General features: G+C 36.5%; 2 protein-coding genes across 2 annotated transcripts; both read left to right on the top strand.

Moving 5' to 3' along the window:
• Positions 1-539: 539 nt before the first annotated feature.
• LOC122309192 (endoglucanase 5-like) lies at positions 540-6,585 on the top strand. The gene is given in 10 exon segments (XM_043122573.1): positions 540-1,733; positions 1,877-2,066; positions 2,069-2,088; positions 2,260-2,460; positions 3,088-3,174; positions 3,287-3,451; positions 3,750-3,873; positions 4,022-4,188; positions 4,337-4,674; positions 5,935-6,585. Coding segments are annotated over 10 exon segments (1,872 nt in total). The 5' UTR covers positions 540-1,511; the 3' UTR covers positions 6,293-6,585.
• A 2,522-nt stretch (positions 6,586-9,107) lies between these two features.
• LOC122310845 (glutamine synthetase nodule isozyme-like) lies at positions 9,108-15,807 on the top strand. The gene is made up of 13 exons (XM_043125042.1): positions 9,108-9,309; positions 9,407-9,446; positions 9,574-9,677; positions 9,953-10,001; positions 10,143-10,249; positions 12,675-12,762; positions 12,923-13,051; positions 13,242-13,316; positions 13,416-13,469; positions 13,816-13,853; positions 13,971-14,130; positions 14,266-14,326; positions 15,477-15,807. The coding sequence occupies exons 1-13, from the start codon at positions 9,236-9,238 to the stop codon at positions 15,566-15,568; spliced, it is 1,071 nt and encodes a 356-aa protein (XP_042980976.1). The 5' UTR covers positions 9,108-9,235; the 3' UTR covers positions 15,569-15,807.
• The last annotated feature ends 9,386 nt before the right edge of the window (positions 15,808-25,193 follow it).

The raw sequence follows: 25,193 nt of genomic DNA, 5'->3' as shown, positions 1-25,193 counted from the left end.
AGTGACTCCTTTCCTGGTTTTGAGCAACAACTTGGTTGACTGAGTGGTGGCTTTGTGCACCATTAGAGTACCCAGGCTTAGACTTGGTGAACTTGAAGTTTGGTGGGAATCCAACCAAACGATAACATTTTTCTTTTGTGTGTCCAGGTTTCCCACAATGATAACAGGTCATCTCTCCTTTATCTTTTCTTTTGGGTTGGTTATGGTAGGCAACTAAGGCTGATGATTCATTGAGGGGCATAGCAAGAGTCCTAGCCTGTCTTTGCCTCTCCTCTTGCAGGACAAGGGAGAAAATCCTGTCCAGTGATGGCATTGGACTCATGAGGATGATCTGTCCTCTTATGCTATCATAGGTGTCATTTAGCCCCATCAGAAATTTGAAAACTGAGTCAGTTTGTTGAGCCTCTCCTACAGTCTTTAACGCTTTGCAAGTGCACAAGTCACAAGAGCAGTGAGGCAAGGGTCTATAGTTATGCAACTCTTCCCACACTGCATTGAGTTGAGTGAAGTAGTCATTCACAGATAGGGACCCTTGAATAATGGACCCAAGCTGCTATTGCAACTAATAAATGCGCACATTATCAGGCTGTGCAAACCTTGCCTTAAGTTTCTCCCAAACCTCCTTAGCTGAGTTAACATACAGAACATTAGAGGCTATTTCTTTTGAAATTGAGTTGAGGATCCAAGAGAGTATTAGGTTGTTGCAGCGAAGCCAAGGGACATAAAGGGTGCTGGGAATTTCAGGAGTTTTGATGGTTCCATCTAGGAATCCCAGCTTGTTTTTTATTGAGATGGCCAAAGTGAATGAACGGTTCCAAGACAAATAGTTGGGACCTGTGAGGTGAGGTGTGACTACCACAGTGTTGGCATTATCACTGTGGTGGAGAAAAAATGGACTATTAGGGTCCTCAGATGGACTTGGAGGGGGGTGATTCTCAGCCATAGGAACAAAGGGTTATGGAAATAAGGGAGTGAGTGATTGACAAAGGAGAGAAAAATAAATAAAGCAGGGATATCAAACCTTCTCTGATACCATGTTGAAAACTGAACTTGAGGATGAAGTTGAAGTTTAAAGAAGAAGGATGAAGAGGTGAATGAGAGAAAACTTGAGAGACAACTCTGTTGAAGAGAAAACTTCTTGCTATATTGATTCTATAATTACAATGGTGAAGTGCAGTGATTATATACAGCTTGCAAGAATATAAAAGAAAGCTGAAAAAAGCTAAAAAGAAAAACAATTCCTGACACACTTTACATAAACACACATATGCATTATACCAAGAGCAGGGGGGGGACAAAGCACGTTCATCTTAGCACTAGCAGGGCACTCACTTACTTGGTGCAAGGTTGTCTGAACTTGCAGCTTTCTGTGTAGTGGATGCACCTTCATCTGCTGCTGCAGCAGACTTTATTCCTTTCCTCATGTGCCTCATTGGATTTGGTCTTTGTGAGCAAACACATTGACAAGGATATAGGCCGCATTAGGCTATTGTTGAGTTTCTGAATCAGTCATGATGAGCAAGTTGAAGTTTAAGCCATGCGTCTTCCTAGCACTGCTACTTAGCATGTTCCGGTACTCCACGGCAACCACTGCGACGGGCTTCGACTACGGTGAGGCCCTCAACAAGAGCTTGCTGTTTCTTGAGGCACAGAGATCAGGTAAACTTCCAACAAATGATAAGCGAGTCGCGTGGCGGGGCGACTCGGGACTCAAAGATGGGTATTTGCAGGGGGTAAGAAAGAGTTTGCATTTTACTGCAAAAACACGTACACCAATATCACTTCCAATTTTAATGTATGCTTGCCTCTACGCATTATGATGGTGACCGTACGTACGTACGTGTTTTAATTTGTTTTGGGGTGTATTGGGGGGCAGGTGGACATGGTTGGAGGATATTATGATGCAGGAGATCATGTGAAATTTGGGCTGCCAATGGCTTACAGTGTGACAATGCTTTCATGGGGAGCTATACAGTTCAAGAAAGAAATTACAGAGCTAAACCAAATGGGACGCATGTTATGGGCCATTAGATGGGGTACTGATTACTTCATTAAAGCACATCCACAGCCTATGTTCTATGGGCACAGGTAAGACTAATGTTCACAAAAACAGGGTTTGGTCACCTATTCATATGCATATGTACATTCGCACATCAAGATAAATTTATGGACACAAAACATATATACATGAGCATCAAATTAAAGAAAACAGTGATTACACGAGGAGCAAGTTATAATAATTTGGTGTGTAACATTCAGGTGGGCGATGGGAACTCTGATCACTATTGTTGGGAGCGTGCTGAAGACATGACAACTCCAAGAGATGCTTACAAGATTGATGCAAATCATCCTGGTTCGGATGTTGCCGGTGAAACTGCAGCTGCCTTGGCTTCAGCTGCCATAGCTTTCCAGTCTTATAACTCTTCCTACTCCAATCTCCTCTTAGTTCACGCCAAGCAGGTTAGTCATGGATATATTTTTGGTGCCACACAAGTACATTAATACAATATATATCCACTTAGTGGCGAAGACTAAAATATGCAGTAAATAAATAAGAGAAATGCTACACATCATCCTACACCACACACTTTATATATTAAAATATTATTTTTTATTTTTTTTATTTTTTATTTTATTTTATTCTTATTAAACTAATTAAATTATTTTATTTATCATCCACACACTTCATATTTATTATAGAAAAAATGAAAAAAAAATTAAAATAAGTGTGGTGTGTGAAGTGTGAGGATGACAAATAGATTTTTCCAATAAATAAATACTAGAACATAAAGAAACAAGTACCAGCAGTTGTCAGCTATATATGTTGCTAGCACTCCATTTCAGATATCCATAACCTTCAAAAAATAATACTACTTATATCCCTGAATTACGTTGCCTTATTCTTCTGATCCATTTTTCAAGTACTCCTAGATAATAAAGTTTACCTGCTCGTATAAAGAATGGCATCCATGCAATGAATCTTTCCTTAGAGTTCATCACCCATATAACATATATGATCACTCGAGTAAAATTTCAAGCTAGCCACTATTCCTTAGAGTTACTTCTTTTAATTATTCAATATTGCAGCTTTTCTCGTTTGCGGACAAGTTCAGAGGTTTGTATGATGACTCTATCCCGTCTGCTAAGCAATTCTACACATCATCTGGTTATTGGGTTAGTCAAATAATCCCTTAACAGAATTTAATATTCTTTTTTATCACCATTGATCTTTTGCTTCTTGGTTTAGTTTATTCTAAATGATCAGGTTCTCTACATTTTGATGAAGGATGAGTTATTGTGGGCAGCTGCCTGGCTGTTTCAAGCTACCAATGATGAGTACTATCTGAAATATGTAGTGGACAATGCTATGTACTTTGGTGGAACTGGATGGGCTGTCAAAGAATTCTCTTGGGATAATAAATATGCTGGTGTGCAAATCCTTCTTTCAAAGGTACATACAATCCAAGAACTCCATTTTAGAGCTAAAATTAAAATGTTCTCTTTGAAAACCAAACAGATCAAGTGGACTGAGTTCAATAATTTGGAAGATATTATACAGCAAATTTCTCATGATGTCGGAATGCCTTTTGTCATCTATGCAACATGATCCCTTTTCAATTCGTTTAATTACATTAATATTTGTTGTAATACTAACCTTTTACCAATAATTAACTGCAACTTTCATGTGAATTAGAGCAGTCAGACAGCTTATTAAAACTAATTGCATGGATTTCCAACATTTTATGCAGGTACCGTTGGAGGGAAAAGGCGGTGCATACACTAACATATTAAAACAATACCAGGCCAAGGCGAACTACTTTTCCTGTGCTTGTCTCCAAAAAAATGACGGCTACAATGTCTACAAAACTCCTGGTAATTCGTAACCACAAGACTAGAATATGTCTCCCTAATGAAAAGTGAACAGTATTAAATTTCTAGATTATAATGTCAATATTAATGTTGCAGTTTGAATCTTAAATGCTAATATAAGGATTCCTTGCACGTGTTGTTCGATCAACAGGGGGATTAGTATACGTACGTGAATGGAATAACATGCAGTATGTCTCATCCGCTGCATTTCTTCTTGCTGTCTACTCTGATTATCTTTCTGCAGCAAACGCCAAGTTCACCTGTCCTAGTGGTGGCCTTGTTCAACCTCAGGAGCTCCTCAAGTTTGCCAAGTCACAGGTACACAGAAATTAAGATCAGTTATATATAGACACACGTACCTAGCTATATATGCTACTTCTACCGACAACCTTAATTTACTCGAATTTAGTTTCGTTTCTCTCAATTAATGATCAGTTTACATTGATTTGGTTGTGCATACGTGTAGGCTGACTACATTCTTGGCAAAAATCCCAAGTCGATGAGTTACTTAGTTGGTTATGGACCAAAATATCCGACTCATGTTCATCACAGAGGTGCTTCAATTGCCTCCATATATGTTCTCCATTCAGCGGTTCAATGCGTGCAAGGTTTTGAGACATGGTACCATCGATCTGAGAGAGATCCCAATGTCATATACGGAGCCCTGGTGGGTGGTCCTGATAAGAATGATGACTTCTCCGATGACCGCTCCTCTTATGAAGAAACCGAGCCTACACTTTCGGGCACTGCTCCTCTTGTGGGCCTCTTCTCTAAGCTTCAGGATGCAAATGGTATTTCGGGTGCGTGACAACCATTTTAATTAAGGATATATCCTAATCAACGTCAAAATACTTTAGCGATCATATAAAAATACTCACTCAAACTTATATACTTTAAAACGTGATTTATCATATTATAAAATTATTTTTATTATATAATATATCTAACAGATCATATGAAATCACGTCAAATTATAAAATTATATATATGTACATCTATATAATTTATTTATGACGGTAGCAGTACTTCTCAAATATTGCTTATAATATATATAAATCTACATCATTTATTAATATTTTCATAATTTATTATTTATTGAAAACTTACTGATATTATTCTGTCTGATGAGCTGATTGATCTTGTTTACGTAATTACAGGCAGTTCATACAACACAAAACCACCGGTGCCCGGCCATCAAACAACACCAAGTGAGTAAATGATCATGTCAAGTTAATTAAGTACTTTTATCCTAAATATATAAATAAAAACTAATTAAGGTATCTAACAATTTTGTAAATAGTAGTAAAATTATTTGAGTATAAATATTTTATTAGGTTTTAGAAAATAAGAAAAAAAATTAAATAAAAATATTATACAATTAAAACATTGTTTGAATATATATAAATTTTTAATATTTTTTTTTTTTTAAGTTTGTAAAAGTTCATTTATTAATTAATTTTTGAATAATAATTAGGTAACAATGAAAAAATAGAAAATCTGAAATTGAAAAAATTTTACAAAAATCTTTAAAAATGTTGAGAGTTTTAGCGTCCAAACATGCCCAATGTTAAGAATATTTAATTGCATTCATGCATGTAGTGTAGGAATGAGTTGATCATAAAACGTTAGAAAATGGTTTGGAAGCGGATTCCCCAATTACTTTCTCCGCGCTTCACTGATTTACTTCCCTTTGAATAATTGAGTGCAGGCACATATGATCCCCGCAAACATTAACTCCCGCGACAAAATCATCTGGTGAGTACTACTAGTAATGTCAACCGAATTTATTATATAAATTAAAGAGCGAGCAAGTTTCTTGGCAAACAAACATGCTACCTACCTAAAAAAATTAAAAATATAGCTAGGATTTTATTAAGGAAAATAAAGTTCTACATACCGTACTATATATCATTCTACCTTCATTTCATTATAAAATCATCTAATAATAATAAATGTGTCACGTCTTATATAGTAAGATTAAAATAAGATGAGAGTATATATATATGGTGTATAAAATTATCTAATAGTGATAAATATGTTACATCTTACATAATAGAATGAAAGTGGGACGAGGTCATTTAATTTCCCTCGCATGGCCTTGACATATGTTGTCATGGGTTTCTTGCATGCAGCTGCTCCTATTGAATTCCTTCACTCCATAACCAGCACATGGACTACACAAGAAATGACTCATTACAAGCACAAGGTGATAATCAAAAATACATCTGGGAAGCCAATTACAGATCTTAAGCTGGCGATTGAAGATCTCACTGGTCCTCTCTGGGGCCTCTCTCCAACTAATAAAAAGAACATCTACGAGCTTCCTCAGTGGCAAAATGTCTTAAACCCCGGCTCACAGTGCGTTTTTGTTTACATTCAAGGCGGTCCTCAAGCTAAGGTCTCAGTTCTAAGCTGGAAGTAATATTAATATTATTTTACAACTGATCCAAGGTCGGGCGCATGAAATTAAAAGAAAGCTAAGCTGTGAATTTTCATGGATACATACACGTACATGATGATCATGATCATGGAGATATTGGACGACTGGCCTACTTTTTTGTTTTGTTTGTTGTCATAGGAATTGTTGGATTGGTCAATGTGCGTACGGCCTGCGTTTTACTGGTAAGGTACTGAGAGATAAATTATTAATATACCATATAAATGGAAGTTCATGAAATTAATGATACATATATATAAGGGATTAATTTTGAGGTTCTTTTGAGGTAAAGTATTATTTACAGCCCTCATCCTTTTATTAGTGCTTTTGTACTTATAATTGAATGTGACTCTGTAGTTTCTATGACGGAAAATGGTAAATATGCATAATAAAAATTTATAAATACTTTTTTATTTGTCAGTTATTAATACGTTAAAAATTATTAAATTTAAATTTTTTTAAAAAAAATTAATAAAATGAATCTTATAAATAAAAATGTAAGTACATGTAATACTATTCTTCCTTCCATAACTTATAAGAGGCAACCAATTTTCAATATAATAAGGATGATGCTACACTTATCGCACCGTTAGGCTTAAAAAAAGTTTTTATTTTTATTTTATTCTAAATCATTTTTTTATGTTTTTAAATATTTAAAAAAATATAAAAAAATTTATATTAATATTAAACAATTTTTTTTAATCATTAAGAAAAATAAAAAAAAATAAAAAAATAAAAACTGGCCAGCAATGGCCCCCAACGAGAGCTACTAGCGGTGACCTTAGTATTTTCTATATAATAAATGACCAACAAATTAATGGGCATCTGCTGCGGCGACGTCGTTTTCCACAACACGTCTACAATTTAATCAGTCAACAACCCCGTTTATACCCTCATTTACGTATCTTTGCTGAAAAATAATGATAAACTTAAAATTAATTTACAACTATTTTACAATTTTATTTGAGATCATGAAGGGTAATCATGTAAAATTATACTTATTTTTTTAAGGAAGTAGCACAATTATATTGATTTATTTAAAACTAGTTGTAAAATAATTATAAATTAAAAAATTATAGGCATATATATATATATATATCATCATCCCGATTTGGTAAAGCAAGCAAGCCAGTACTGAATTCGTACCTAATCTATATATACTAAACTCGTGAACATTGATCAAACTGCTTGATTTAAGGAAAATGCACGTGGTTGGAGTAGGTCATCGCAGGGTCAAGCCAGGTGGGAATGTGTATTTGCAAGCTAACAATCAAGAGTGGGCTCTACATTCTTGGCAGGCTTGTGGTTGAATTCATGCCCTACAAGACAAGTGTACTAGATTCTGTACAATTCTTTGAAATCGTGTGCAGGAAATGAGTAACTCTACGGCCACCGATTCCGGACCAAGCGTAATTTATTTAAAAAAAAAAAATTATGTATTTTTAAAATATATTAAAATATTATTAAAAGAATTTATAACATAAATAAATAAAATACTTATTTAATAACTAAGTAAAATAAATAAAATAAAAAATAAAAATTCATGTAGAGGGAGAAATGCTCAAGATCTATTATCCGCATCCCAAACATTTCTCGCAAGAAATATATAAGCCTATAAATATATTCAAAAAGGGAAAAAAAAACAGATATAAAGATATTTTATAAAAATAAATTAATAAACTGAGTTTATTTAATATGATATGTTGGATCTTATTTAAATAATAACTAAGTGTATATGATCTTTAAAATATTAGCATCCATTTTCAGAGATGATGGAATTTAATAAAATCAATATCCCTAAAAATGCATTAATGGAATATATATATATATATATATATATATTTATAAGAGTGAATTAAAAGGTATTTTATTTATTTGCTAGGAAAAAGACATAAATAGCATTCCACTTATAAAGAACTGGTTGCTCATAAAATTACTTAAAAGTACTGTTATCTTTCACTAAAGTATATGGAAGGAAATGCTATCCATATAAATTAAGAATAGCAATCAATATATTGATATTCATTGTTGATACGCAAGTTGGCTTTTAAGTAATCACAAGATGTCACGCGCACAACAATATATCCAGTACCCTTTTGTTTTTGTGCATTGTGGGGGGGGGGGGATTTTTCTATGCCAATGTATATGCCATTGCTTATTGAAGGAGAACTCTAGATTTGAATCATTGTTTTTTGTTGCATATTAATACTTTCCAAGCCTTGAGTTCCCTTTTTCTTTTTTCTCTTTTTTTGAATCTTTATTTTTTTTGCTATTTGTATGTAAGGGTTTTTTTTTTTTTTTGTTGGATTGCTATTTTTATATAACAATTTTCTTTAAGAACTCAATTGTACACATGTGAAGAACTGGAGTCAGCCATCTACAGAATAGAGCCTAATCGAGTTAAGAAATGCTACTTATCATTCACAATATACACTAATAGGTAATTTATTATTTTTATTTTTTATTTAAATATATATATTTATATATTAATATGTGTATATTTAAATAAAAGAAAATGTTAAATATACTTTAAAAACTTATAAAAAATTTACTTTTTTATATGTCGTTATTAATATATTAAAAATTATGAAATTTAAATTTTTTACAATATTAATAAAATAAATTTTATAAATAAAACTGTAAATATATGTAACGTTTTCGTCAAATAAAAGAATAAAAATGATAAAATTGTGTGGTGCAGGAGATTGTGTTAGGTCCAACTCATTCAAAGTTCTTCAAGATTTATTTTTCCTCATCCCTTTCATTTTGTACAGAAATAAAGGTGGCAACTGGCAGGTAGACTTCTTCACCTCTATTTAAGGGACACAACCAATCACCTTCTTCACCCCCCTAAAGTCTCTCTCCCTCCTATAATCTCTCAGCAAAGCATCCTCTCCCCTCCCTCTCTTGTTGTCAAAAGTAGCAGCCATGTCTCTTCTCTCCGATCTCATCAATCTCGACCTCACGGACACCACTTCCAAGATCATTGCTGAGTACATATGGTACCCCTTCTTTCTTTTCTCCTTTTTTTTTTCCCCTCTTTTAGCACACTCCCATGATGATAATAAGTGCAAACTTTTAATCGTTTTTTTCTTATAGGATCGGTGGATCCGGCTTGGACCTGAGAAGCAAAGCTAGGGTGAGAGAGCTTTTCTTCTTCTTCTTCTTTTCCTTCTTTTTCTACTACTACTACTGTTGTTTGTCTTTTTTTTCCTTCGGTTGACTTGACTGTATATTCCAATATCTGGGTACTACGTGTTGGTTAGACTCTGCCTGGACCAGTGACAGACCCAGCCAAGCTCCCAAAGTGGAACTACGACGGTTCGAGCACCGGCCAAGCCCCCGGAGAAGACAGCGAAGTCATCATCTAGTATGCAATCACCTCCCTCCCCCAAACCCAGCAACATTAATTGATCTTGATCAACCCCCATGTATTTGATCTTAAATTAAAGTTAGAATCTTTGATGAATCGACGGTCGTGAATCTCGTGATCCATCTTGAATCTCGTTTCTCCTAAGAATCTTTTATTTATTTATTTCCTTTAAGAGAATATTCCACGCATCTATACGTATTTTAAGTTATTATTATTTTTGTGGGGGAAATTTCTTTGTTTGACTCTGGAATCTGGATCCATCCGGCATCCAGTCCTCAGGCTATATTCAAGGATCCTTTCAGACGAGGAAACAACATCCTGGTATTACTGCTATTTATTTCTTTTTATTTATTTTTTTAACATGTGAATGTGTCCCACTTTTGGAATTCCAGGCTGGTATTACTATTATTACTATTTATCAATATTTTCTTTTTCTTTTTTATGTCACGAAAATAAAAATAGGTGATGTGCGATGCATACACGCCAGGTGGCGAGCCAATCCCCACCAACAAAAGGTTCAATGCTTCCAAGATTTTTAGCCACCCTGACGTTGTTGCCGAGGAACCCTGGTACTCTATACAGTATATATATATATTTATATATATATTAGAATTCTACCATTATTTATTTTTCGTATCCGTTTGTATATATATTTTTTTTATGCTATTAAATGTTATGTTCAGTGGAATCGGGATTTTATAATCCACAGCGAGTCGGAGAGAGACAGAATTCTGCACAATTTTATAATGTCAATGCCAATATTCATCCCTTTCAAATTATTTAAACTTATTCCGATAAAAAATTATTAAGATTTGGGACTTTTTTTATTGTGTCTGAGAACAAGGTCCGACTCTTGGTAAGGATTTTTTCGCAAGTACACGTTGATTAATTCAAGGGAAAGTTCTCTTAGAACTATGATTTCTTAAAAATTGTTTGCATCTAAAAAGATTTGAAATTTAGACCTGGAGGCTTTGGTCAGGCCCATGGGTTTGCTCCGTAATAGTTACGAGTTCAAGTTCGCTTGGGTCATTGGAGGTTTATCTGATCGTTAATTTCAGAGTTTCGTAAGATTAGTCGAGCTGGCCTAAACACCCACGGATATCAAAATATATGGACTGATCTGTCGCCTTTTAACTAGAAAGTATTTAAGTGGTTGGCTTAAGCAATAGCATAATGTGTGATATTTGAAATGATAAAATTTAAGATGAATAATAATTTTATTAAAAAATTATAGAGATCTTAATCAATTTATTGGAATTATCGAAAAATATAATAGTACTGCTATGAAAATAATAAAGGACCATGACGTGTGTTTTCTTAGAGAGTCCAAAATGAAAAATACAAAGTGGTCATTTTTTTTTAAGTAAATACTGAATAGTCAGTCTGGTTAACAATAAAAAAGTTAATGGCAATGAGGAAGGTTCAGCTACCAAGCGGAATGATCGGGGGGGATGGATATATGGTGTTTGGTTGTGGTAGAAAATTGATGGGCTCACTTTAGGTAAAAGTCAAGCTTTTTAAGTTAAAAAATGGTATTTGAATGTTTCAAAATTCTTTGGAATGTGTTTTTTAGGCATAGACATGCTGTATGTCGGCCCCACTGTATGCACGATCCAATTCTCATGCCTTGTTGAATCTTTGAACTTTGGCCAATGGGATGATTCGTTTACATCAGCTTCAAGTGGAATGAGATATTTTATACCTAATATAACCATAAAATTAAGATGATATATGGGGCTACTTGATTAAAGTAATTGAAGTTAGGTGGGGGTTGGGTTGGTGGGTTTCTGTGTGATTGTACGATCCCATTTGTCTTGCATTGGAACATGACATTTTCTGGGGCCATTCTCTACCTACCTTATGATCAATAATTTTGCTAAAATGTTTAGAAATATTGGAGTTCGACCTTCTCGTTTAAGGTTTCAGACAAACAAGAAGTGGAAATTACTAGTCTAGTGGAATTTAATGATGTTGATGATGATATGTAAGTGCTTAACTGTGGAGTTGTCCTCTTCCAACCGTTGATCACTATAGTGCTCGATAATTTTAAAAATAAAAAAGAGAGAAAATTGTAGAAGCTTCTATTTCATGTTTGAATGTTAGATTGTTTGGTCAACTTATTAGGGAGTATATTTTAATTAGTATTATCTATTAAGTTACTTCTGAATTATGTCTAAACCTATCATCTGTTCATGACTAAGGTCTAGCAAAGAAAAGAGGGTTTAAGATTAATTTAATCTTAAATATTTTTTGATTTTATTAATGATAGTTTGAAAAGTTTTTAATGCTTTATACACTTGGCATTCACATGGTCTGTCAAATAATATGTGTCAAACTTTCATTGCTACTAATGTTGCGAAATTTATGGTTTATTAATAAAATCCTAACAGAAGTACTAATTTGATATTTCTTAAAATTAGAGAAAGTAAAAAGCTTAATTTTTTTTTTTTTTTTGTGATAATTTGGGGAGGAGGTCGAATCCAAGACCTCCATTGGCCTTTGAAGCTAAAAAGTTTAATTAAAAAACACAAGGAGTAATTCAACTTTGAAACAAACCACAAAGACTATTTTTATACTTGGCCCACGAAAACAAAGGCCATGGTATTATTAACCAGTGATAAGTATACGTTGCACTCTCATGCTATTAAGACTTTGCATTTTGCATCTCAAATTATAGAAAAAATATGATATATGATATATTCAAAGTACAAAAGGTTGTATTCTGATGACAATATCGCCTATTTTACATCAATTCAATGGTTGAAATTAGATGAGGGTGCTATTTATCAGTTTAGGTTGCAGTATAAAACCGACAATTTAAAGATACAAAGTGTATTTTTCCTTTTAACAATTAATTGTACGTTGTCTTTTGATTGGCAACATTACATATTGTCTAGTGTTTGCTCTATGAGGGAATTTATTCCTTTCTATTTAATTACTACAAATTTGTTTTTACTGATTTTGTACTTAAGAGCTCCGCAATTATATAATTAGGTATGGCATTGAGCAAGAGTATACTCTTCTTCAGAAGGATGTTAAATGGCCTCTTGGATGGCCGGTTGGCGGCTACCCTGGCCCTCAGGTACCTGTTGTTACTATCATTTATCATTGCTATTAGTACTTTTTTTCACCCAAAAAAAAAAAAAAAAAAAGAATCTTTATGTTCATTAGCATTTCATAAGATCCTATGAATCAAGCAATTTATTTCAGTTATTTGTTTATTTATTTTTTTATCTATGTAGGGTCCCTACTATTGTGGTGTAGGGGCAGACAAGGCATTAGGTCGTGATATAGTGGACTCCCACTATAAGGCATGCCTCTATGCTGGAATTAACATCAGTGGAATCAATGGGGAAGTTATGCCTGGCCAGGTGAGCTCAGTTTAAAAGGTTTTATATTCTTTTCCTTTTTTTTTCTTTTCTTTCTTTCCAATTCCATTGTCAACAGATCACAATTTGTTATTTATTTTGTTGTGATTGTGATGTTCACAACCTACTTTAAAAGATTTGATCTTCACAACCTCTTTTTGATAAATGATTGTGATGTGCTGGTGTGAAACAGTGGGAGTTTCAAGTTGGTCCTACTGTTGGCATTTCTGCTGGTGATCAGTTATGGGTTGCTCGATACATTCTTGAGGTTTGTCCAAAAGACTAGCTCATGTATAGTTGGCATGTGTTGAACGTGGCTGTATGTGTTTTCTCTCTTTCTAATCTTTTAGTCCTCTTGATGAAACAGAGGATCACAGAAATTGCAGGGGTTGTTCTTTCGTTCGACCCAAAACCCATCCAGGTTTGTTTTGCCACTGCGGTGGTGACTTCTTCTTGGTTAATGAACCTTTTTGTTTCTTTATGTTGGTCGCTTCAGCTTGAAATTTAATTATTGATGTTCTTATCGGAGATTGCTTTTGTGTGATTCAGAGTTCTTGGAATATTGCAATTTGAAACCTCATCAAACAATTTCATAGTGTCCAAATTTACTCTGTGCTGAACACACTCAATTCTCCTTAGATATACTTCTAATGAGCCAACATTTGCAATGAAGTTAGCTTATGATTTCATGAAAACATCATCCTGTTTTGTGGTGCTTGCCTATTGTAAGTTCTTTATGTATATTTTTTTTTTCCCGACCATATCAGGGTGACTGGAACGGTGCTGGTGCTCATACTAACTACAGGTGGATGCTTATACAAATTCCATTTTGAATTCCTTGCTTCTGCAATGTTGCCATTTAGTAGAAGTCAATATTATTGTAGAGCAAGTTCTGATCTTTTGGTTTGCCTTCTACTGTTAGCACCAAGTCAATGAGAAACGAAGGTGGCTTTGAGGTGATAAAAAAAGCTATTGAAAAGTTGCGTGTGCGCCACAAGGAGCACATTTCTGCCTATGGAGAAGGCAATGAGAGGAGATTGACAGGCCGCCATGAGACTGCCGACATCAACACTTTCTGTTGGGTAAGTTCAACATTTATATATTTGTATCTATGTGTGTTTGCATGTAGTTTTGTTTTCTTTGCTTGTTTAGATAATTCAATGATTCATATATGCTATGTCATTGTTTGACTAAACCTTGTTTAATCCAAAACACAGGGTGTTGCAAACAGGGGTGCATCTATCCGTGTTGGTCGTGACACTGAAAAAGAAGGAAAAGGTTTGTATTTGTTTGAGTTTCTTACAACTCCATTTGATCAGACATTTCTAAGCATGTTTCTTTTCCATGATGAGGAACCCCAATAAAAAATATTAAGAATTGAAGAAATTGCAATAAGTAAGGTTCCACTTGAAGTTGGAACGCACCACAGATTTCCTCATAGGACTGGAAACGCTACAGCACAAACTAGTTGTCTCTTATTCCCCAATTTTCTTCACACCTCCAATCTATTGAAACCGTTTACCACAAATGCTCCTATACTAAAACAAATTACCAACTACCATTATCAATAAAAACAATCCATTCATCATAAACTATCCATTATCAAATAGTAACTATTTACTAACAAAGGACCTACTACATGCATGAACTACCACATGTGTGGCCTGCTATAGAGATTAGCTTCATTTTCAAGGTTCTTGCTTGGATAATAATTATTGAGGTGTATAATGATATGCTCTTTCAAGTGGTCTGCATTTACCCGAAGAACAATACTCCACTTGATTTGTTTTGTCTTGTCGGATCCAAACGGTGTCCAAGAAGTCGTTTGGGCCCCTTACCTTTCCTAACACTCAAAAGTATCAGAGTTATATCTCCTTTCCCAACAGGGATGGCAGTTATTGAGTTAAAAAAATTGCAAAAGCTCTATTTTACTATGTTGCAGATGTCACTGTAGTTCTTATTTAGGAATAGTTCAATTCTCCACCATCTTTGTTAATAATATGAGAAGAACCCTTCCATATGGGACTGAAGGACGGTAGCTCAAGATGGCTATTGGGTCCCCGTCCCCCTGAGGATATCTTTTCTCTTAAAATGTCGTTTACCCTTTGCATCCTCTAGGTGGTAATTGGGCTTCCATTTTCAGACTGGATGCCCTTGTGCACTTCATGCATATTTGTTTTCTGAGTCTTTTCCTTGTTGTATCATAGATATGACTCTGATACCAATCTGTGGCAACCTCAATAAATAGAAATGAATTATTTTTCTTGATAGGATTCTATTGGTATTATCATTTTGGCATATCTTTCTTGTGTGTAATTGAAGGAAGCTGAGGCCTTTCCAGAGATGGGTTCATAGAATTAAATTAAAAGGAAATCATTTCTTACTAACACTGACTTGTGTTCATGATAATCTTTATCGTAATTGGTAGGTTACTTTGAGGACCGGAGGCCAGCATCTAACATGGATCCATATATTGTCACTTCCATGATTGCTGAAACCACAATTCTTGGGAAGCCTTAGAAAGTATATTGAAGATTGGGAGATAAGAGGAAGGTGGGAGGAAGAAGGCTAGTATCAAATTCATGTGAATAATTGTCATTCTCTGTCTTGGGGGGGAAAAAACTCTCTTTATGCTTGGATTGGTTCGATGCTGTTGAAACTTTGTGTGTTTTCGGGGTTTTAGTCTTGGTAAATGTTGAATTGTCTGCTCTCTGGTTTTCTTTATACTTGCTAATAAATTGGTAATTTAGTTATTTGAATCTCTCCTGTATGGTTGGTTAGCTTCAAGTTTTGACCAATCTTCCACACAGATGATTTGTTTGTTATGTGGAGTCCCCAATGAGTATGCAAGACAAGCAAACCCTCGGTACCATGGGACACCTGAGGTGTGATATCTACCATGACTGCACTGAATATTTGTTTTGGGGAGTTTCTAGTTAGACATTGATCCAAAACCATCCTGTCCTTCCCATGATTCTTGTGTTTCATCTCGTTTGATGTCATTATTACAATTTTTTTAAATTTTTATATAAAATATAACAAATAATTTTACATTTTTAAATTTAAAAAAAATAATAATATTTTAACAATATTTTATTTTAATTCATTTTATCTTAACTTACCGTCCAAACGAGAAAAACATTTTTGAAAACTAAATATTTTATGAAAAATTAAATATTACAAATTAAAGTCTTGGTTTTGGAAAAATATAGTTATAAGTATAATTGTGCACTAATCTGTGTATTAATATGATGTAATTGGTTAAAAAGTAGATTTTATTGAAAATAATATTAATTTAAATTTTAACTATGAATAAATTAATATTGGTACACAGATTAGTGTATAGATTAGTGTATAATTATGTTTGTATGTAGTAAAAGTCAAGATGGGTTGGTGGTCAACGTATTGTTGTTTTTTCACGTAGAAAAGTTACTATGTAAAGGAGATTTTGATGGGACACCCTTTGTGCTATGCACTATTTGTTCCCTTATGATTTGAATTTTTTAGTAATAAGTTAATAACTCATATCCACCGATAAAAGCCATAGATAAAAGCGATCAATAGGGTCATTGATATTTATAATTTTTTAAAAACTAATTTTTTGCATTTTTTTTAAATATAAAAAATATAATCTTAAAAATAAATAACTAGAAAAAAGAGAGATGATCGGTACAAATGATAGGTAAATCTATCATTTTTTTAATAAATAATACAAGGACTAATAAAATACCACCTCGCGTGACGTCATTTTCTTAAAATTTTCAATTAAATGTTTTCTTAAAACATAAAGAATATACCTTTCAAATAAAAAATGAATTTTATATTATACTAAAACGCCAACCGATCCAACCATTAAACACCCTCTCGTGGATACAATCATAGAACATGGCCACCCGTGACAGTTGGTTGATAATTTTTTTTTCAAGTTTTTCTAACTAATATAAAAAATAATTTTATTAAAATATATCTTCTTAAAATATGTTTAGTTAAATTTTATGAAAAAAATCATTTGATACATGACAGGTCTTTGATTGGGGCCATCTGGCCTTTTTAACGGGGATCGACAAATTTTGTAACAGAGTGAGTAATTTTAAAAGTAAATAAATATGAAACTCGAATGAAAAAAATAATAGTTATTTAATAGTGAACCAACGACTGCATGTATTATTTATCTTGTTAAAAAATCTAAACCATTAAGGAGATATTGCTTAAAAAAAAATTGAGATTTGCTCTTCATCCCCACATACTGTACATCACATTTAATTTTATTTTTAAATTTTATTTTATTTTATTTTTCCTAAATTAATTAAATTCTTTTACTTATTATCCATGCATAATATATTTGATAAGAAAAAAAAATTAAAAAAATTATACATATTATGTAATGTGAGGATGATGAATAGAATTCTTTAAAAAGATTATAGGGTCTTAAATCCAAATGAGAATAACTTATAACCGGCTAATCCTACAACGCCTCTTTATCGAGCCAATAGGTGAAAGCCACGTAAGGGAGATAGAAACAAATTTTCTCTCCGTGATGCAGGAAACGAGACCCCCTTTTCCTCACCCCCCCTCTCGACCTCTCTCTTCACGTGACACGGAAAACCATCTCTTTCCTCTTTTCTCCTTCTCTCTTTTGAACCTAGTGACTGCAAAACGCGAAAGCCATCCAGGAAGCTCTCTTCACCCTGTCTCTCCGGTTAAGCCATCCAAGCAAAACCAAAGCTTTCATTCGAACCCATCCAAGCAAAATGAAACCCACCCCCATCCAAGCAAAATGAAACCCACTCATGCTCGCATATCTCTCTTGCCACCGAAACCCATCCATGAAATCGAAACCTATACAAGAAGTTTTACCCTAACCCTCCCTCTCGATCTCCATAAAACCGAAACCCAAAAAATGCCCTCCCTCTCAATCTCCATAAAACTGAAACCCAAAAATCCCCAGCTTCTCTATCTCCATAAAACCGAAGAACAAATAGTGAAAAACATATTGAAGGCACTTTTACTATTTTTTCAGTTGTTTGTGGGTTATTTCTTGGGTTATTTTGTTTAAACATATATAATTTTAGATCTATATGGGCTGTCGTTTGTGTTCAAGTTGCTCCCTGAAGTGCAAGTTTTCACTATTTTTTTTTCCCAACTGTTGGTGGATTATTTCGGGTTGTTTTGTGGGTTATTTTGTTTGAACATATATAATTTTGGATCTATATGAGTAGCTGTATGTCGTGTTCATCAGAGGAATTCAATTTGGGTTGTATGTCAAATTCAAGCAGTGGAATTAAATTTGGGTTGTATGTTGTGTTTAGTAGACGAATTATTGTTGAGCCATGCTTTCTTGACTGTTAATAAGAAAATGCATGCCTTCTGAGTTTAATAGCTAAATTTATTTCCTTTTGATTTTGAATTTTTTTTAACTTGTATTGAAGTATAAATTAATAAATTATAGATACTGGGCAATGATTCTTAATTGTCTAAATATGTCTAGTTTTGCTTAGAATAAAGCTCTTTACTGGTTCAATCGTTGTCAAAGCTCTTTACTGCTTAAAATGAATTCAGCTTCTTGTGCCTGTTCAGCTTGTGTAATTAAGTTGAAAGTATAATATTTTTCTATCATTATATTATGATGTCTAATATTAATTAATGTGGCAAATGTAATATGCCTACGACAGCAATGTTAGTTCAAGTTCTTGGACTTCAAGAGCAAAAGATGAAGCTGCTACTTTGGAGATACCACTTTACCATTGTGGGATTCCATCAAAGTTAAAGATTTCTGCCAAACATACTAGTTTGACAGTTTTTTAATTGTCCAAACTATAAGATGAAGAAACAATGCTCATTTTTTCAATGGATTGATTTTGAAATGGAACAAAACAGTTATTTCAAAATAACATTGGAGTTTGCTCAAAAAAGGAACAACAGTATCAATCAAGAACGTGTAATGGCTAAAGAAGCAAAGTTTAAAACTATGGAAAAAAAGTATAAGGGAACAATATTCTTGTCATGGTTATGAATTATTGTACTTTATATTGTAATTATGTTGAAGTTTGAACGATAATCAGCAATATGAATGTAATCCTTAAAAATGAACTTGATGATGTAATCCTTGAAAATGAGCTTGATGTTGTTTGATTGATTGTTGTGGTCTGTAACTTAGTTTTTGGTTAAGTTGGAGATGTTTGTCAAACTGGCTCAGGAATGAAAATTGCCCAAAACAGGGGGTCATTGTTTCACAACCAAAAATCAATTTCATCCTTTCGGAATACTCTCATATGACAATGTCCATCCAAAACATACTTGATCTTTAAAATATATATTACCAATTACACGTATCATATTTTAATATTTAGTTAATGTTTAGTTAATCAACCTAGCTAGCTAGTACCAAAGCTTAGAAAAATTTGTTTTGAGTCTTTGACCGTCCAAATGTGGGAAATTTATTGTATTGATCTTTAGCTTCTGTACTAACCAAGATCTAAATTTGGCTCAAATATTATGAAGTCCCTGACCAAATGAGCAAAGAAATAGAACACCTGGGCTAAGTCGCAAAGAAACAAAGCTTAGAAACAGATCCGTGTCACTTGCTAAACAGACTTCCTTATACAAAAGCCAACCAAATAGCCAGCTGTGAAACAAAGCACCTGGGCTGAGTATGGCAACAAAGATGTTCTCACAAAAATACTTTAATTGCCACATCTAATTATGTGACGCCCCCAAATCTCCACGCCCGAACACGGGGAAATCGAGACGTCCGGATGGTGACAACCCGGGTCACCATCCTATCGACGGGTGCCAAGTGTGTGCAAAGGCAACATATGTGCACAAAGAAACATGCAGCGGATAACGAAGGTCATAACTAAGTACTAGAATTTTTCTTAACGTAATACAAGCTGTTTAAAACATACATAATTAAAATATTACAAAAACACAAATACAGTTTTAAACCAAATATAAAGCATAGCATCAGCAACCCGGCGGAGCCGCATCCTCGGGCTCAGCCTTCTCCTCTTCGTCCTCAAACTCTGCACCAAAAGCTACGGAACCAAAAATGGTACCGCAGGTAAGTAAAACCCAAACACTACTAGATAAAAGCATATAGAACTCAAACAATATGCATGAAACATGCCCAGTGCACAAAGCCCATAAAACACGATTTTTCCACACATGCCAAAAAAATCCATTTGGCCCAAAAACACATCTTTTCCAAAACCACGCCAAAAGTCACATTTGGCCTTTATCCGACTCAAACCAGAATCCATTTTATCCGTATGCACCATGACCTCCCGTAGGGGTCATCCGCACACCTTGGCTCCAGTGCCACACCGCAGAGTACCACTACGCATGTGACACCTAACGAGCAATGCCCAGTTCCACGCCCCGCGTGTTCGTAGCCAAGCATCCTCTAGCCCTCACCAGCGAAGGGCCACGGAGTCGGTGCGTAGAGCGATGCCCGGTTCCGCGCCCGGCGCGTTCGTAGCCAAGCAACCCCTAGCCCCCGCTCCCGTCGTCTAGCGACAACCCAGGGGACATCACTCAGTTTATTCCGCTCCCGAATGACCAGAGGAGCTCCACCGGGATAATACCCCATCCCGGCTTGGGGTCTTGATACACACGCACCCGTAAGACCACTTACACCGATACACAGGCTTTTCACACTATTTCACAAACACACGTGCATGCACCATGCAATTCCATAACAATGCATAATAAAATAATCCAACAACTCAAATCAAATAAACAGGCAACTCCGTTCTCCATCCATCCGACCCCCGAACTCCTCGGACTCAGTCCGGAATCAGCCAACCAACAGATAAAATAAATTGAATGAGCAATATATATTTAAATTTGAAAATAGGGTTTGAAAAATACTTACAGCGCTATATGGAAATTTTAGAAAACACGAGGCGTTGCAAACGGCGGCGAAAAAGCAACGTCACAGTGAAAATTCACTGTGGCCGTGGGTTGTGAAAAACCCACTTTTGAACGGGGACAAACTAGAGCTTGGGATTGATAGGGAATGGTCTAGGGATGGTTGTGAAGCTATTGGAAGTGGTGGTTGGCCGTGGGTGGCGGCGAAATAGCCGGAAAGAGGCCGGATTTCCCAAAAAGGAAAGCTAGCTCGTGGGAGCGGTTCCGGTGGTCGTTGGTGGCCGAAAATAGGTGGGTTAGGACGGCAAGGGACCGGTGATGAAGTGGTGAAGAAATGGTGGCTGGAGGTGGAGCGACGGCGGCGGATCGGAGCAAAAGCCATGAGGACTTTAAAGAGGTTTTCTGGCCAAACGGCCAGCCGGATGGGGGTGAGCTTCGGTGGGGAGGTGCGCTGGAGGGAGACGAACCGAACGGTACCGGCGGTGAGCCGCACGGTGGCCGGACGGCGGTAGATCGGGGGTGAGAGGCTTCCGACGTGAGGGAGAGAGAAGAGAGAGAGGCCGGGGGGGTCGAAGCGGGGAGAGAGAGGGAAAAAAAGAAAAGAAAGAAAAAAAGAAAAAGAAAGAAGGAAAAAGAGAAAAATGAAAAAGAAAAGGAAAAAGGAAAAGAGATGTAGGGAAAAGACGAGATCTAATCCTCAGTCCGGGAAAAACAACACTAAACCGCCGCGAAGATATTAAAAACTGTAAACAACTAAAAGAAATAAAACACAACATCAATTAAATTAAAAACTAACAATTTTTAAAACGCAAATAAATTAAAATAAATAACTAATATATTAATTAAAATAAAAACAACTATTTCAGCGAAAATACACTCAAAAGCGGGTCATCACATCATCCCCTCCTTAAAAACAAATTTCGTCCTCGAAATTTGCAAGATCAACCATCAACTTAAAGCAAGCCACACGAAAGCACATAAACCAACTGTGACCAAGATTAAGATACATACCTTCTCTATTCGAACAAGTACGGGTACTGCTCCCTCATGTCCGCTGCTCGCTCCCAAGAGAAGTTTTGAGCTAACGGGTCTCCTCAAGCCACTTTAACCAAAGGTATCGTCTTGGACCTCAACTGTTGCTCCTTCCAATCCAAAATCTGCGACGGAACAACTTCATAAGTGAGATCCGGTTGCAACTGAATACCCGTTGGGTTGACGAAGCATGGCTCTTGCTATCCAAAGCTCTTCTTCAGGGATGATACGTGGAAGACATCATGAACATTCCCAAAATAATCTGGCAAAGCAACTCTGTAGGCGACGGACCCTACTCTCTCCAGAATCTGAAAAGGGCCGACGTACCTCGGATCTAGCTTCCTCTTCTTACCAAAACGCTTAACACCTCTCATGGGAGAGACTTTAAGGTAAACCCAATCACCAACTTCAAACGACAACTCTCTCCTCCTGGTATCAGCGTAACTCTTCTGGCGACTCTGAGCTGCCGTCATTTTATCTCTGATGATCCGGACTTGGCTTTGCATCTCTTGAATTATTTCGGGTCCAATTATCCTACTCTCCCTAACTTCATCACAACACAAGGGCGACCTGCATTTTCTCCCATAAAGAGCTTCATAGGGAGCCATCTGAATGGTCGCATGAAAGCTGTTATTGTACGCAAACTCGATGAGCGGCAAATGATTTTTCCAACTCCCTTGGAATTCCATGACACATGCTCGCAACATGTCTTCCAGGGTCTGAATGGTGCGCTCTGACTGGCCGTCTGTCTGCGGGTGATAAGCAGTACTGAACTTCAACTTAGTACCCAAAGCTGCCTGCAAACTCTTCCAGAACTGCGATGTAAACCTCGGGTCTCGATCCGACACTATACTCTTTGGTATGCCGTGTAGCCGTACTATCTCTTTGACATACAAGCGGGTCAACTTACCCAGAGAGTCGGTGTTATTAACAGGCAGAAAATGAGCACTCTTCGTTAACCGGTCCATAATCACCCAAACAGAATTCTTCCCACTAGGCGTTCTCGGCAATCCCACTACAAAGTCCATCGTGATGTCATCCCACTTCCACTCAGGAATAGGGAGGGGTTGGAGCATACCTGCAGGTCTTTGATGCTCGGCCTTTACCTAACGGCATGTGTGACATTTCTCGACACATAAGGCAATGTCCTTCTTCATTCCATCCCACCAGTAATTTTTCTTCAAGTCCCGATACATCTTTGTACTGCCGGGATGAACTGAATAAGGGGCCGCATGAGCTTCCGCCATGATCCGTTCTTTGAAATCTGAGTCCTTTGGGACCACTCTGCGATCTCGGAACCGAAGTATCCCATCGTTATCCATGCTATAATGCAACGGCCCTCGAGATTTTCTGACTCTTTTCCTGATGTTCAGCAGCTTCGGATCCTTTCTTTGGAGAGTCTTCAATTCTTCAAAATCAGTTACCCGAATATCAAGAACTGAAGACAAAATCTCCACTTGCTGCGAACTCTCTATAAGGAGCCTTCTCATCCCACAAAGCAACGAATCCAATTCTGACGACTCGGCTTCATCTTCCAAGTGTGACTTCCTGCTCAAAGCATCAACAACTATATTAGCCTTCCCCGGGTGGTACTTGATCTCACACTGATAGTCACTGATTAGCTCCAGCCATCGCCTCTGCCTCATATTCAGATTTTTCTGGGAAAACAAATGCTTCAAGCTCTTGTGATCAGTAAATACCTCGCAAGCTTCCCCATACAAGAAGTGCCGCCAGATTTTGAGAGCAAAAACAATCGCAGCCAATTCTAGATCGTGCGTCGGATAATTCTTCTCATGGTCCTTTAGCTGACGAGATGCATAGGCTACAACTCGTCCTTCCTGCATAAGGACACAACCCAAACCAAACTTAGACGCATCACTGAAGACTACGAATGGCTTATGCGGTTCTGGGAGCGCTAACACTGGTGTCGTCGTCAACCTGTTCTTTAATTCCTGGAAGCTTCTCTCACATTTCTCTGACCAAACAAATTCTACATTCTTCCGAGTCAAAGCTGTGAGAGGTCCGGATAGGCGAGCAAAACCCTCTACAAATCTTCGGTAGTACCCGGCCAGCCCCAAGAAACTCCGAATCTCGCGCACTGTAGTCGGGCGCTGCCATGACAAAATGGCTTCTACCTTACTAGGATCAACAACCACTCCGCCCCGGGAAATTACGTGCCCAAGAAATTTAACTTCTTCCAACCAGAATTCACACTTGCTGAGCTTGATGTATAGCTGGTGTTCTCTCAATCTCTCAAGTACCAGACTAAGATGATACACATGCTCTTCAACATCTCGGGAATAAATCAGTATATCATCAATAAATACTACCACAAAGGAATCCAGATAAGGTCGAAACACTCGATTCATCAAATCCATGAAAGCTGCAGGGGCATTAGCTAACCCAAACGGCATCACCTTAAATTCATAATGCCCATACCTCGACCTGAAAGCAGTTTTAGGCACATCCTGATCTCTGATTCTCAGCTGGTAGTATCCCGACCTCAGATCAATCTTAGAGAACACGGCTGCTCCTTGAAGCTGATCAAATAAATCATCTATCCGCGGGAGAGGATATTTATTTTTGATGGTCACCTTGTTCAATTCCCGATAATCAATGCACATACGGAGGGTTCCATCTTTCTTTTTAACAAATAAAACTGGTGCACCCCACGGCGACGTACTAGGCTGAATAAATCTCTTCTCTACCAGTTCTTGCAACTGAGTCTTCAACTCTTTCAATTCAGCCTGTGCCATGCGATAAGGAGCTTTATGCACAGGAGCCGCTCCAGGTTCTAAGTCTATAACAAACTCCATCTCCCGAACAGGGGGTAGTCCGGGCAAGTCATCCACAAACACATCCGGGACTTCTTCCACAACTGGAATGTCTGCCAGAGACTTCTTCTCAGACGACGTGGACACCATCTGCACCAAGAATGCATCCGCTCCCCATGCAATCTCTCTTCTTGCCTGAATCGCCGATATAATTATCGGCTTTTCTTTTAATTTACTCCCCACAAATTCCAGACAATCACCATCTGGAAGCTGAAAGCTAATTATCCGACTTCTGCAATTAATACTCGCAGAATATCGGTATAGCCAATCCATCCCGAGGATGATGTCAAAACCCAACAGCTTGAACACCACCAAATCAGCATCCAAGAACCTTCCCTCAAAATTTAACGGGCATCCCAAAGCAACCTTGGAACACCACACCATCTCACCATCGGGTAGAGCCACTACCA

The sequence above is a fragment of the Carya illinoinensis genome, chromosome 5, assembly GCF_018687715.1.
Source record: "Carya illinoinensis cultivar Pawnee chromosome 5, C.illinoinensisPawnee_v1, whole genome shotgun sequence".
Lineage (NCBI taxonomy): Eukaryota > Viridiplantae > Streptophyta > Magnoliopsida > Fagales > Juglandaceae > Carya > Carya illinoinensis.
Note: the sequence above shows the minus strand (reverse complement) of the source record. Positions and strands in the feature narration are given on the sequence as shown.